We start from the raw sequence: 15,934 nt of genomic DNA, 5'->3' as shown, positions 1-15,934 counted from the left end.
CAGGGCGCTCAACCGTGTCCGGACCATCTCCCGCGCATCTGCCCTCACGCCTTCTCCTCCCTCTCAGAAACATGATAGCGTCCCCCTTGTCCTCACTTATCACCCCACCAGCCTCCACATTCAAAGGATCTCCTCTGCCATTTCCGCCAACTCCAGCATGATGCCACCACCAAACACATCTTCCCTTCACCCCCCCTATTGGCATTCCGTAGGGATCGTTCCCTCCGTGACACCCTGGTCCACTCCTCCATCACCCCTTACTCCTCAACCCCCTCCCACGGCACCTTCCCATGCAACCGCAGAAGATGCAACACCTGCTCCTTCACTTCCCCTCTCCTCACCGTCCAAGGGCCCAAACACTCCTTTCAGCATTTCACTTGCACTTCCCTCAACTTAGTCTACTGCAATCATTGCTCCCAATGCAGTTTCCTCTACATTGCAGAGACCAAATGCAGACTGGGTGACCGCTTTGCAGAACACCTTTGGTCTTTCCGCAAGCATTACCCAGAGCTCCCTGTCGCTTGCCATTTTAACACTCCACCCTGCTCTCATGCCCACATGTCTGTCCTTGGCTTGCTGCATTGTTCCAGTAAAGCTCAACGCAAACTGGAGGAACAGCACCTCATCTTCTGACTAGGCACTTTACAGCCTTCCGGACTGAATATTGAGTTCAACAATTTTAGATCATGAACTCTCTCCTCCATCCCCATTCCCTTTCCATTTCTTCCCCCACCTTTTTGTTTTTTCCAATAATTTATATAGATTTTTCTTTTCCCACCTATTTCCATTATTTTTAAATGTATTTCCACCCATTGTTTTATCTCTACCTTTTAGCCTTTTTAGTATTCCTTCACCCCACCCCCACTAGAGCTATCTGTACCTTGTTTGTCCTGTTTTCTAACCTTAATTAGCACATTCCTTTAGATAATATCACCACCTTCAACACCTCTTTGTCCTTTTGTCTGTGAGGTCTTTTGGTTATCTCCACCTATCACTGGCTTCTTGTCCCAACAACACCTCCCCCGCACCCCCCTCCCCATTCCCACACACCTTAAACCAGCTTATATTTCATCCCTTTCCTATTTTTACTTAGTTCTGTTGAAGGGTCATGAGGACTCGAAACGTCAACTGTGCTCTTCTCCACTGATGCTGCTAGACCTGCTGAGTTTTTCCAGGTATTTCTGCTTCTGTTTTTGTTTTGGATTTCCGGCATCCGCAGTTCTTTGCTTTTAAACCACAAGACCACTGCCCCCGAATTATAAGAGAACAAAGCTTGCTGAACATATCCACTGGAGAACAAGGGAAACAAGCAGACTAGCATTGCTTATGCCATGAACCTAAAGACAGCACACTTCTTTATGTGACTGAAGCTCCAGGAGTATATCCCAAACTGAATGTCTGACAGCTGAACAACATTAAAAAACAAGCATTTTGGGTCGAACAGGAGTTTCTCTTGAAAACAGAATAATGCTTCAGCCACAAATCCAATCCTTAGAATGCTTTTCCCAAGAAGGTCTTTGATCCCATATTAATTGTGATAGACATTGTCTTAAGTGGTAGGAATCAGCAGCATCAGGCCCACAGTGACATAGCGTTGACCTCTACCTATGTAATCTGCAAATGACTCATGTCACATCCTCTCCTGTGGTTGTAGGTTTATCAGTTTATATATTCAGCCAAATGGCTGAAACTAATTGTAAGGTTGAATGTGGAAGGCTATAAGGGAATGAAAATCCACCAGAAAATAGTTGGTAATAAAAATGAAAAGTAAAAAGTTCAATGTGCACATGCTAAAATAGATTTATCTAAGTAGAATATACAGAAACAGTGAAGTACAGTAAGATACAAAAGAAACACAAATAAAAAAATCCCTATATCCAGATTAATTTATGGTTTCAAAGATAATCTACTCCAGGCAAAGAAAGGTAGCTTCCTCATTTTAATTCTAACCATTTAAAATCAGAATGAAATAAAATAAAATTGAAATTTCCCAATCTGGTTACGGTCCTACATATTAACTAGGGAATCTCTCATGACATTGAACAGCATAAATCAGAAAATATGGTAACTCTTACTTTTCTCTGATGTCTTTTGCTTTGCTGTTTTATTTCATCTCTCTTCTTCCCATTCCCGTTCATACACCCTTGCTGCCATCACTCCCTTGACCTACCTATTCAATGCAAGTATCTTCTTCCCCTTGCTACACTGTCACTCCCCATAGCTAGCCCTCCAACCACATTCCCCACTTGCAGTCACTCCCCCCAAAATGAGTGATGAGACTGAGACCACAGAACTGAACTTTCCTCCTTGTAGCACAACCGAAAAAACACACCACAGATATACTTTACACTGCCCTTTAAATAGGCATTCAATTCTCCCCCAACCAATCCAAGGCAATTCTTAGCTCTCGAGGTTTACTTTTCCTTTCTCAGCCTGGGAACTTCAACACATAAGGAGGTAAGAAATAGGACCATGAGTAGGCCATTCGGCCCTTAAAGCCTGCTCCATCATTCAATAACATCATGGCTGATGTGACTGTGGCCTAAACTCCAATTTCTACCTTGCCCCCTTAACCCTTGACTCACTTGTCAAACAAAAATCTGCCTAACTCAGACTTGAATATATTCAATGTTCCAGCCCCCACTGCTCATTGGAGGCGAGAATTCCAAACACTAATAACCCTCAAAGAAGAAATTCCTCCTCATCTCCATCTTAAATGGGAGACTCCTCATCTTGAAACAGCCCCCCCAGTTCTAGATTCCCCCATGAAGGGGAAACATCCTCTTAACATCTATCCTGTCAAGCCTCCTCAGAATCTTACATGTTTCAATAAGATCACATCTCATTCTTCTAAACTCCAATGAATATAGGCACAACCTGCTCAATCTTTCCTCATAAGACAACCCCTTCATTCCAGAAATCAGCCTAGTGAATCTTCTCTGAACTGCCTCCAAAGCAAGTATGTCCCTCCTTAAGTAAGGTGACAAAATCTGCACACACTACTCCAAGTGTGGTCTCTCCAATGCCCTGTAGAGTTGTAGCAAGACTTCCCTACTTTTATACTCAATCTCCCTTACAATAAAGGCCAACATTCTATTCACCTTCTTAATTACTTGATGTACCTGCATGCTGACGTTTTGCGATTCATGTACGAATACACTAAGGTCTGTCTGTACTGCAGCATTCTGCAGTCTCTCCCTATTTAAATAATACTCTGCTTTTCTATTCTTCCTATCAAAGTGGACAACCTAACATTTCCCCACATTATACTCCAAATTTTGGCTAACTTACTTAACTTATCCAGATTCCTTTGCAGATTCTTTATATCCTCCTCACAACTTGCTTTCCAAACTATCTTCATATCAGCAGCAAATTTGGCTATACTGCAGTCGGTCCCTCATCCAGGTCATTAATATTGATCATAAATAGCTGAGGCCCCAGCACTGATCCCTGTGGCATTCCACTAGTTACAGTTTGCCAACCTGAAACTGACCCATTCTTCCTGACTGTTTCCTGTTAGTTAACCAGTCCTCCATTCATGCTAACATATCATCGCCAATACCATATGCTTCTATTTTATGTAGGAACCATTTATATGGCACCTAATTAAATGCCTTTTGGAACAGCACAACTGCTGCAACCTGACATTCTCCACACTTTTCTTAGACTTTGGAAACTTAGTCTATCCACTGTTAACACCCACTGCTGCTATTAACTTCAAATGTAAACACTTTTTACCTTCCTGCCAGTAAAATAATCTAGCCCCCTTTAATCTCCCAAACCACCCAGGTTTGCTATCAGGCAGACTTCTGAACAGGTCACATGACCCTGTTGGAGGTGGTCGGACCTCAGGGGCGGGGGGGGTTTGGGGTCAGACCTTAGGGCTGGGATCTCGGGTGGGTTGGGGGTCAGAGTTCAAGGGAGGGGGTCAGGTCGGTTTTTGTGGGGGGGTGGGGTCGGGCCTGCAGAGGGGTTTGGGGGGCAGAGGTGTTGGGTCAGTTCTGGTCAGGGGTGGTGGCGAGGTCAGTTGGGTAGGGGTTATCGAGCCTGCAAGGGGGCAGGGGGAAGTGGTAGTGTAGGAAGGCTGGGGGTGAAGATGGGGGGGATATTGTGGGCAAGCCGATGGTTGGCCGGGGGGGGGGGAGTTGTCCATGCCAGTGGGGGGAATCCCATGAGAGGGTCGATGGCTGCTTAGTCAGCGGGCTGGGGTAGTCGGGATTGCAGGGGGAGTCCTGTGGGGGTTCGGGTGTGCGCATGTTTCCCTGTTTTGGAGGGGGTGGGGTGGGGTGTCAGTTTGGGTCTTCACAATAGTTACACAGAAGTTAGAAGAGGTTTTAATTCCCCCTCCCCTCTCCCCCCCAATTTGATACAAGGGAGCTCGGGTTACAGCCCATTCTGTTTCCTGTAGTTATTGGAAACTTGAAGGTCATGGCACTTATTTTGGAGATTGCCATTATGGTAGTAATACTGTGTGACTGCTATTATAAAAGACAGCACTTGGTCAGTTTCAAAGGGCTTTTAAAATCCAAAAAGCAATTAATAAAATCCTGGCAAGATGTAAAATACATGCACAATTGCAGCTGCAGAAAAGAAAATACGTTACCTGTAACCATAACTGTGCGAATATTAGCTTTTCTGAGTTCTCCAAGGACATTAGACGAGTCAGGCTTTAGCTTGTTTTGCATAATAATAAACCCCATGAATTCCATGTTGCTTTCAATGACATCCCTGTAAAGTGCAAAGCTTTTAAGTATTCAATTTCACAATGCATTACTGCTACAATGCAAATGCCATATAAAACACAGTAGCCACAGAAAAGGATAGAAGTTGTCTATAGTGTACAAAATTTAAGTAATACAGGAACACTTCACACCATGCAAAATTATAGAGAAATTCAAAAAGCATTTATAAAACAAGTAATGCTAAAGAGAGTTGGCAGACAGATCAGCCTTTCTGTTAAATTTAAAAGTAATCAGTCTGACGCAGAGAAATTCCAAACAATTAATAATGAAATTACTCATTTTAAACTAGCTTATATCATTTAATCAAACTGTACAGCTGACAGCTGGCATCACAAATTACTAATTGGGTTATTTTTATTCACCACTTTTTGAATAAAAATGCTTTAAGTACTGTAAAGCTCTGGAAAGTGGATTTATTAAACATATCACTTATAAAATGTAGTCAATAGCCCGAAACTTCCTGGATCGCATTTATGTAGACCTGGTGCCGGCTTTAGTGCTGACCTAGCCGTTTGGAATTTACATCTAGGGCAGAATTTTTCACTAGGTGTGAGGGCGCGCACCTGACATGCTCATGTGTAAAATAGAGCGCAATGATGTCAGGTGAGCGTCCCGACGTCATTGCATACTTGCGCGATATTTCGGCTGGCGGGCGCCAGAGCCATGCCCGCCATTAATTAAGAGGCCAGTTAAGACCATTAAAAAGTCAACTGATGCCAATTTTTCGTTGCCTGTGCAATTTCGCACTCGTCGCACACGCAAAACCAGGGCAGGCAGCCAGCTGACCGTTTCAAAAACCTCATGCAAGGCTGGGATGAAATTTCCGAGATTAATTTATGAAAAGATAAAAATGTTTGGACACAAATTTAAGCATCTATATGTTTAGGTGACTCATTCTGACGTGTGGGCATTTTTTCCAGGTTTTAAAATCTGTTTTTATTGAATTTAAATTCTTCAGACCCCTGGGGCAGCTCTCTGCCTTCAGGGAGCTTTCATTCCGCACTCCCCCGCACCCTCGCTGACTTCAGCACTCACCCTCCTCCCGACCCCACCCTGGCAGCACTGAGCCTTTCAGCGCACCTTTCACGCTGGCTGGCCATTAATTGGCCAGCCAGCATGAAATCGCGGTCGGCAGCCAATCGTGGGCAGTGGCCCATTTCCCAGCCACTCCTGGGACCGCTGATCACGGCTACCCACCGACCTGAAAATTCTACCCCTAGACATTTTGTGGAGTTTATTTCCTTGGGCCACAAAGCAAAATCTTGCACCAAATTGTTGCAAATTTAGCAAGATTATGTTGCAATCTAATTGCTTGCTATATGCTAAATGGCTGCACAGAAGCTTAAACTTATACAAAAACAGAATTACCTGGAAAAACCCAGCAGGTCTGGCAGCATCGGCGGAGAAGAAAAGAGTTGACGTTTCGAGTCCTCATGACCCTTCGACGACTCGAAACGTCAACTCTTTTCTTCTCCGCCGATGCTGCCAGACCTGCTGAATTTTTCCAGGTAATTCTGTTTTTGTTTTTGTTTTGGATTTCCAGCATCCGCAGTTTTTTTGTTTTTAGCTTAAATTTATAGTTGTTTCAATTATGTTGTAATACAGCTGATCAAAATTATACACCTGCATATTAACATTTTTACTTCATTGTATTTTAAATAATAAAACTTGCCAATAAATTAAACTTTGTTATTCACTATGCTAGTCCTTTATAAGTGCAATTATTTCAGAAAGTACAAATGTGAATTTTTAAATTTGAACTGGTTTGCAAGGCTTCATACACCAAAAGTTGTATTTATATAATGCCAAAGTGTTTCACAGAGACATTATAAAATAAAATATGACACCAAGGCATATAAGGAATTTTTAAAGCAGATGACCAAAAGCTTGTTCAATGAAGTATATTTTAAGGAGTGTCTTAAAGGAGGAAAGTGAGGTAGAGATACAAGAGGCTTAGGATGAGAATTCCAGGGCCTAGGGCCAAGACAACTGAAGATAGGGTTACCAATGGTGGAGCAATTATAATCAGGGATGCTCACAAGGCCAAAGTTAGAGAAGTGCAGACATTTCAAGAGTGTTCTAGGGCTAGAGGAGGCCACAGTGATATAACCACTTTTCCAACGAGGAAGAAAAATTACAAGGGGAGGATCCACAATCCATGGTTAGCTAAAAAAGTTAAAGATAATATCAAACTTAAAGAAAAAGCATATATTTGTACAAAGGTAGGTTGGAAGATTGGACAGGCTTTAAAAACAGCAAAGAATAACTAAAAGATTAATAAGGAGTGAAAAATTGGAGAAAGCCACCTAGAAATATAAAAACAGATAGTGAGAGTTTCTATAGATATTTGAAAAAGAAGAGAGTGAACAAAGTGAGTGTTGGTCCTATAGAAAGTGAGTCTAGGGAATTAATAATGAATAATATGGAGATGGCAGATGAATTGAACAAGTATTTTGCATCAGGCTTCACAGTAAAGGATACAAGTAACATCCCAGAACTAGCTTTAAAATCAGGTATTGAAAGGGAGGGGGAACTCAAGAAAATTACATTCAGCAAGGAAGTGGGACTGAGCAAATTGTTGCAGCTACAGACTAACAAGTCTCAAAGCTGAGAAATCCAGTTACTCATTCAGTCTCATCGGGCCCTGCTATGGGCCTAAATTTGCACATTGCACTGTTTTGATGTAAAACTAGCATAAATCTGTTATCCACAAATTTCCACAGGAACAAAGGGCACAACTCCATTCTGATGCCATGATTATGCTAAAATATCGCAGAAGATTCTGGGATTCTATTTCAGGCAATTGGTTGGGACGGCAAAAGAGGGGCAGCACATGCCCTTTTACAAAGTTTAATTTTCACCTAATTCTTGATTCACTTCGGAATTTCTGCTCCCGATATTTTTTGTCATCCACAAAAAAGACCCCAGGAAATACAGAATAGCACAATCACCCTGATGTTGTGCACAGATGTTGAGTCTTTTATGAAAGCAAGTTAAAATTATTTTTTTGATCCTAGGATGCATAATTCTGCAACAGATATGTGATTGCCTGGACATGTTCCTGCAGATCCCTGGTAGTGACCTCCTGTCACCCAAAGTCTCTCCCACATCTGGCAAATGGACACGAGACCAACTCAGAATATGGAAATTATGCCGTGGAACTAGAATCTCACCAGGTGTCTCCATCTGTTTCTGAGCTGTATAACTCTATGACTACGTGCACGTGTTGCTTGCCCTAACCATGCCCACATGCCAATCTCAGTTTGGGATGCTACATGAACCAGAATTTAATTCCATTACCTGCTGACATTCTGCACTTTGTGCCAAGTTAGTTTAGATCCTAATTTCCTATGGGCAAGTGCTATGACTCTGAAACCTTGGTTTGTATAAATCTTCAATACTTCAGAAAAACTTTTGGGAACTGAAAAATAAAGAACAGAAAACCATCATATGGGCATCAAATAACCCTAAACTCAAATAGTTTGCAACTACAATGTAAAACGTAAAACATAAGCCTGAGTATACTCCTATCAATTTCCGCCCTCCATTAAGTTAATTGTGTATTATCCAATTTAAAATAAAAAGGGTTAACATTCACATTAAGATAAAGCAAAGAGGAACTTGACAGGAACAAGTTAAATGTTTGTACAGTAATTTCTACTCCTGCAGATGTCAGGGAAGTATTCTATCAGAACATTTATTTCAGTTTAGATTCATTTAAAATATATGGCAACAGCTCACGAAAAAGAAATGGAAAATAGTCCATGGTACTTTACCTGTCTCTGCCTTGCATAAGTTAGCAACCATCTCAGGTGCACCTTTTAAGTAAACATCCATATGTTTTTCACCCAGCACTCTGACTATGACACTCATTCGTTGCAAACCAGAAGAAAATGGAAACTGCCTTACAATACCTATTTCATATGATGCCTGCACAGAAATAATGTGAATAAGTATTCAGTGTAGTAACTGTTTTTGAATAAAAAGAGATTTGAGAATCTTTCAAAAATTGTACTTACTGGAAGATCATACATTTCCTGTTAAAAAGAAACAAAGTTAAGTAGATTACATTGCATTTTTCCATTTAAAAACATAACGAAATGCTGGTTAAAATTATACTGCTAATGTTACAGTGAAGAATCACATTCAGAGCGTGCTTTATAGAATACATAACAGCACAGGATCTGCTGTGTACTTTAAGCCTAAAGTTTTAACATTGTAAAATGTTTTTTGTATGGTATTTCTCATGAAAGATCTATCCTACAACTTACAATTAATTAACAGAAGTTAAATAGCAAAACCATTGCATTAAGATATCTAAACCCATGTTGTTTAGACTTAGAATTGGTAAATGGAGAGATTGGGGGACAGAAGGTATTTAGCAATAAGGCTTTAAGGAAAGACAATGGGAGGTTGGAAAGGTGACAGGAAGAGGGAGAACGGGGTAGGGAAGGGCGAGCGGCGGGGAGGGGAGGGCGAGCGGCGGGGGAGAGAGAGGGGTAGAGAGCGCGCAGGAGAGAGAGCTGGAAATGGGTAACATTGTTCTTGATGGTAAGTCGGATTTATGACTCATAGCTCAACTCTGGAATAAATATCAAAGACGCTATAGAAAATTTCTTCCAGTGACTAAGAACGGAAGATATAGTCAGCAACAAAGCAATAAAATTTGAAGTGAGACCAAAAATAATGGCTCTGCTCTTCACCATGTTGAGCTGATATGGTTCCTTATTTGCATCTGCAGAATATAGATATCACTGCTTGTCGATTTTTTGGCTTTTATCAATGTAGTAGGTGACATGTTCCAGCCCATAATAAATGTGTACTTCCTGCCTGCCAAGTTGGAGGCTTGGGAGGCCTTTTAGCACTCGAGAAATGGACACTGCTTGACCAAATTTCTATGCTAATATTCTCTGTAGTCTTTTTTTAAATTATTCTGAGAACTGAATGAAAGCGCACACTACAATAAGCACAGGAATTTATAGGATTAGGAAAGACAACCATGGACCATCTTGTCAATCATGGTTAATGTCATTTAAAGCTGCCTTAAAAATAGTACCAATTCATGATCCATCACTGTCTCGTGCTCAAGGAGAAGCTGTTTCGAAGGTCGAACTACAGTGGGCATGATTTGATTATGTAAAGCAGTCTCTTCTTCAGTTGCTTCCTCAAGAACCTTTAATATAAAATAATAATAAACAGTATTAAGGTTACCCATACTCTGACCTTTATGCCACGCTCAGCACCTTCTTTACTCGTCACCACCATTAACACTCCCTTTGTCTTGTGCCAATGACATCTTTGTCTTGTGCCAATGACATCTTTGTCTTGTGCCAATGACATCTTTGTCAATCCCTCCTTAGCTGTCACCTACCATTGACCTTCTATCTCGTTCCACCTTATTTCCATCATATTTCTACTCTTTAGCGCTGAAGAGTCATACGGACTCGAAATGCTAACACTGTTTCTCTCCACAGATGCTGCCAGTCCTGCTGAGTTTTTCCAGCATTTTCTGTTTTCATTTATAATTAATTAAGGTTCTGAAACCTTGTCAACCTACAATAGGAACATAAATTTATCATGCCGAACTGAACACTGGCCCCAATTTTGCAGTCAGTAGCAAACAAATGGTGCCAGCCATTCATTACACATGCACTTGCCCAGACATCTTGTGAGCTTTTACACTGTGAATTGCCATGAATAGAGATCCAAAACAGTGCTGTGCTCTCTACAGGAGATCTGGGACCTGCATGAAAAGGGTAAGCAATGTTCTGCTTCCTTGACCAATTGGAATTATTGAGTTTAAACCAAGAAGTGCAAGTTAGAACATTTAATTCAATGCCAAATCATGAATAGAAATCCAAATAAAGAGATGGAAAAAAATAGGTGGGAATAAGACGATCAAAGAGAAGAGAAAAAGTAAAGAGAACATACATTTTTAAAACCCTTACCAATGATTAAACCTGAAAGATGGAGACTCCATATATTCAAAAGTAAATGTTCAATGCCAGAACAAAAACAGAATTACCTGGAAAAACTCAGCAGGTCTGGCAGCATCGGCGGAGAAGAAAAGAGTTGACGTTTCGAGTCCTCATGACCCTTCGACAGAACTGAGTGAATCCAAGAAAGGGGTGAAATATAAGCTGGTTTAAGGTGTGTGTGTGTGTGTGTGTGTGTGTGTGTGTGTGTGTGTGTGTGTGTGTGTGTGTGTGTGTGGGGGTGGTGGGAGGTTTGGGTTGGGGGAGAGAGAAGTGGAGGGGGTTGGTGTGGTTGTAGGGACAAACAAGCAGTGATAGAAGCAAATCATCAAAAGATGTCACAGACAACAGAACAAAAGAAAACAGAATTACCTGGAAAAACTCAGCAAGTCTGGCAGCATCGGCGGAGAAGAAAAGAGTTGACGTTTCGAGTCCTCATGACCCTTCGACAGAACTAGGTGAATCCAAGGAAGGGGTGAAATATAAGCTGGTTTAAGGTGGGGGGAGAGAAGTGGAGGGGGGTGGTGTGGTTGTAGGGACAAACAAGCAGTGATACAAGCAGATCATCAAAAGATGTCACAGACAACAGAACAAAAGAACACATAGGTGTCAAAGTTGGTGATATTATCTAAACGAATGTGCTAATTAAGAATGGATGGTAGGGCACTCAAGGTATAGCTCTAGTGGGGGTGGGGGGAGCATAAAAGATTTAAAAATATTTAAAAATAATGGAAATAGGTGGGAAAAAGAAAAATCTATATAATTTATTGGAAAAAAACAAAAAGATGGGAGAAGAAACAGAAAGGGGGTGGGGATGGAGGAGGGAGGTCAAGACCTAAAGTTGTTGAATTCAATATTCAGTCCAGAAGGCTGTAAAGTGCCTAGTCGGAAGATGAGGTGTTGTTCCTCCAGTTTGCGTTGGGCTTCACTGGAACAATGCAGCAAGCCAAGGACAGACATGTGGGCAAGAGAGCAGGGTGGAGTGTTGAAATGGCAAGCGACAGGGAGGTTTGGGTCATTCTTGCGGACAGACCGCAGGTGTTCTGCAAAGCGGTCGCCCAGTTTACGCTTGGTCTCTCCAATGTAGAGGAGACCACATTGGGAGCAACGAATGCAGTAAACTAAGTTGGGGGAAATGCAAGTGAAATGCTGCTTCACTTGAAAGGAGTGTTTGGGCCCTAGGATGGTGAGGAGAGAGGAAGTGAAGGGGCAGGTGTTACATCTTTTGCATGGGCATGGGGTGGTGCCATAGGTGGGGGTTGAGGAGTAGGGGGAGATGGAGGAGTGGACCAGGGTGTCCCGGAGGGAACGATCCCTACGGAATGCCGACAGTGGGGGTGAAGGGAAGATGTGTTTGGTAGTGGCATCATGCTGGAGTTGGTGGAAATGGCGGAGGATGATCCTTTGAATGCGGAGGCTGATGGGGTGATAAGTGAGGACAAGGGGGACCCTATCATGTTTCTGGAGGGAGGAGAAGGCGTGAGGGCGGATGTGGAGATGGGCCGGAGACGGTTGAGGGCCCTGTCAACGACCGTGGGTGGAAAACCTCGGTTAAGGAAGAAGGAGGACATATCAGAGGAACTGTTTTTGAAGGTAGCATCATCGGAACAGATGCGACGGAGGCGAAGGAACTGAGAGAATGGGATGGAATCCTTACAGGAAGCGGGGTGTGAGGAGCTGTAGTCAAGGTAGCTGTGGGAGTCGGTCGGCTTGTAATGGATATTGATGGCCAGTCTATCACCAGAGACTGAGTCAGCGAGGTCAAGGAAGGGAAGGGAAGTGTCAGAGATGGACCACGTGAAAATGATGGAGGGGTGGAGATTGGAAGCAAAATTAATAAATTTTTCCAAGTCCCGAAGAGAGCACGAAGCAGCACCGAAGTAATCATCGATGTACTGGAGAAAGAGTTGTGGAAGGGGACCGGAGTAGGACTGGAACAAGGAATGTTCCACATACCCCATAAAGAGACAGGCATAGCTGGGGCCCATGCGGGTACCCATAGCCACACCTTTTAGTTGGAGGAAGTGAGAGGAGTTGAAGGAGAAATTGTTCAGTGTGAGAACAAGTTTAGCCAGACGGAGGAGAGTAGTGGTGGATGGGGATTGTTCGGGCCTCTGTTCGAGGAAGAAGCTAAGGGCCCTCAGACCATCCTGGTGGGGGATGGAGGTGTAGAGAGATTGGACGTCCATGGTGAAGAGGAAGCAGTTGGGGCCAGGGAACTGGAAATTGTTGATGTGACGTAAGGTGTCAGAGGAATCACGGATGTAGGTGGGAAGGGACTGGACAAGGGGAGAGAGAAGGGAGTCAAGATAATGAGAAATGAGTTCTGTGGGGCAGGAGCAAGCTGATATGATCGGTCTACCGGGACAGCTCTGTTTGTGGATTTTGGGTAGGAGGTAGAAGCGGGCCATCCGAGGTTGGGCGACTATCAGGCTGGAAGCTGTGGGAGGAAGATCCCCAGATGAGGTGAGGTCAGTGACAGTCCTGGAAACAATGGCTTGATGTTCAGTGGTGGGGTCATGGTCCAGGGAGAGGTAGGAGGAAGTGTCTGCGAGTTGACGCTCAGCCTCCGCGAGGTAGAGGTCAGTGCACCAGACAACAACAGCACCACCCTTATCAGCGTGTTTGATGACGATGTCAGGGTTGGACCTGAGAGAATGGAGTGCAGTAAGTTCAGCGAGAGAGAGATTAGAATGGGTGAGAGGAGCAGAGAAATTGAGACGACTAATGTCGCGCCAACAGTTCTCAATGAAAAGATCAAGAGAAGGTAAGAATCCAGAGGGAGGGGTCTAGGTGGAGGGAGAGTATTGGAGGTGGGTGAAAGGATCCGTTGAACGGGGAGAGGACTCCTGCCCAAAGAAGTGAGCCCGGAGACGAAGACGGTGGAAGAAGAGTTCAGCATCGTGCTGAGCCTGAAATTCATTAAGGTGAGGGCGTATGGTTATGAAACTAAGTCCTTTGCTGAGCACTGAACGTTCAGCATCGGAGAGGGGAAGGTCAGGGGGTATAGTGAATACACGGCTGGGGCTGGGATTGGAAGATGGGATGGGGACAGAGGGACGGACAGAGGGACAGGAGGGTCCTAGGTGGGTGTTGGTGTCGATGAGTTGTTGGAGCTTGCGTTCCTTAGCACTTGAGAGAAAGAGAAAAAGTTTCTTGTTGAGGCGTCGGATGAGACGAAGAATAAAATGAAACTGGGGGCACGCGCAGCTTTGAAAAAGGGTACGTCAGTGCTGCTGGAGGGAGAGGTCGAGTGTGTTCATATGGCGGCGCATGAGTGTGGATCTCAGGATGCAACGGGAACAGCAGTCCGAGAAACGTTTTATGTCCCGGAAATACCTGTAATCCTGGGTGGGTTCGAAACATGAGGGGTGGAATTTCAGTTGAAATCCACATGGATCGGAGACGGAGACAGTCACTGAGAAAGGAGATATGGCTGTGAAAGCGGGTTTTAGTAAACACCTTGTCAAGCACCAGGAGAGAAATGGAAAGAAATAAAGGTGAACAAGGCAAAAGAGAGATACGGAAATCTTGTCGCAGAGACGAACAGAACGTCTTCAAGGAGGTAGGCATTTCTTGAAGAGCAGTGGCAGTCAATTAAACACAGAAATAAAAACAAAAAACTGGAGATGCTGGAAATCCAAAACAAAAACAGAATTACCTGGAAAAACTCAGCAGGTCTGGCAGCATCTGCGGAGAAGAAAAGAGTTGATGTTTCGAGTCCTCATGACCCTTCGACAGAACTAGGTGAATCCAAGGAAGGGGTGAATTATAAGCTTGTTTAAGGTGGTGGTGGGGTGGGAGGGGGGGTGGGTTGGGTGGGGGGAGAGAAGTGGAGGGGGGTGGTGTGGTTGTAGGGACAAACAAGCAGTGATAGAAGCAGATCATCAAAAGATGTCAGAGACAACAGAACAAAAGAACATATAGGTGTCGAAGTTGGTGATATTATCTAAACGAATGTGCTAATTAAGAATGGATGGTAGGGCACTCAAGGTATAGCTCTAGACTGTCCACCAATATCCATTACAAACCTACTGACTCCCACAGCTACCTCGACTACAGCTCCTCACAACCCGCTTCCTGTAAGGACTCCATCCCATTCTCTCAGTTCCTTCACCTCCGTCGCATCTGTTCCGATGATGCTACCTTCAAAAACAGTTCCTCTGACATGTCCTCCTTCTTCCTCAACCAAGGTTTTCCACCCACGGCCGTTGACAGGGCCCTCAACCGTGTCCGGCCCATCTCCCACGTATCCGCCCTCACACCTTCTCCTCCCTCCCAGAAACATGATAGGGTCCCCCTTGTCCTCAATTATCACCCCACCAGCCTCCGCATTCAAAGGATCATCCTCCGCCACTTCCGCCAACTCCAGCATGATGCCACTACCAAACACATCTTCCCTTCACCCCCCTTATCGGCATTCCATAGGGATCATTCCCTCCGGGACACCCTGGTCCACTCCTCCATCACCCCCTACTCCTCAACCCCTTCCTATGGCACCACCCCATGCCCACGCAAAAGATGTAACACCTGCCCTTTCACTTCCTCTCTCCTCTCTCCTCACCGTCCAAGGGCCCAACCACTCCTTTCAAGTGAAGCAGCATTTCACTTGCATTTCGCCCAACTTAGTCTACTGCATTCGTTGCTCCCAATGTGGTCTCCTCTACATTGGAGAGACCAAGCGTAAACTGGGCGACCGCTTTGCAGAACACCTGCGGTCTGTCCGCAACAATGACCCAAACCTCCCTGTCGCTTGCCATTTTAACACTCCACCCTGCTCTCTTGCTCACATGTCTGTCCTTGGCTTGCTGCATTGTTCCAATGAAGCCCAACGCAAACTGGAGGAACAACACCTCATCTTCCGACTAGGCACTTTACAGCCTTCTGGACTGAATATTGAATTCAACAACTTTAGGTCTTGACCTCCCTCCTCCATCCCCACCTGTTTCTTCCCCTTTCGTTTTGTTTTTTCCAATAAATTATATAGATTTTTCTTTTCCCACCTATTTCCATTATTTTTAAATATTTTTAAATCTTTCATGCTCCCCCCACCCCTCACTAGAGCTATACTTTGAGTGCCCTACCATCCATTCTTAATTAGCACATTCGTTTAGATAATATCACCAACTTTAACACCTATGTGTTCTTTTGTTCTGTTGTTTGTGACATCTTTTGATGATCTGCTTCTATCACTGCTTGTTTGTCCCTACAACCACA

The 15,934-nt window shown here is 43.9% G+C and overlaps 1 protein-coding gene across 7 annotated transcripts in view; it reads right to left on the bottom strand.

Moving 5' to 3' along the window:
- atp13a3 (ATPase 13A3) overlaps nt 1-15,934 on the bottom strand; it is a 187,182-nt gene that overhangs the window by 75,619 nt on the left and 95,629 nt on the right. For all 7 annotated transcript variants that reach the window (XM_041211022.1, XM_041211039.1, XM_041211072.1 and 4 more), the window contains 5 exons: nt 9,799-9,915; nt 8,762-8,779; nt 8,519-8,672; nt 8,043-8,163; nt 4,604-4,728 (listed from right to left, as the gene is read on the bottom strand). In XM_041211022.1, coding sequence (XP_041066956.1) covers nt 4,604-4,728; nt 8,043-8,163; nt 8,519-8,672; nt 8,762-8,779; nt 9,799-9,915 — 535 coding nt within the window. The remainder of the gene's footprint in view (nt 1-4,603; nt 4,729-8,042; nt 8,164-8,518; nt 8,673-8,761; nt 8,780-9,798; nt 9,916-15,934) is intronic.

Source organism: Carcharodon carcharias, chromosome 2 (genome assembly GCF_017639515.1).
Source record: "Carcharodon carcharias isolate sCarCar2 chromosome 2, sCarCar2.pri, whole genome shotgun sequence".
Classification (NCBI taxonomy): Eukaryota; Metazoa; Chordata; class Chondrichthyes; order Lamniformes; family Lamnidae; genus Carcharodon; species Carcharodon carcharias.
The sequence above is the reverse complement of the archived record's forward strand: the minus strand, read 5'-3'. Positions and strand labels throughout refer to the sequence as shown.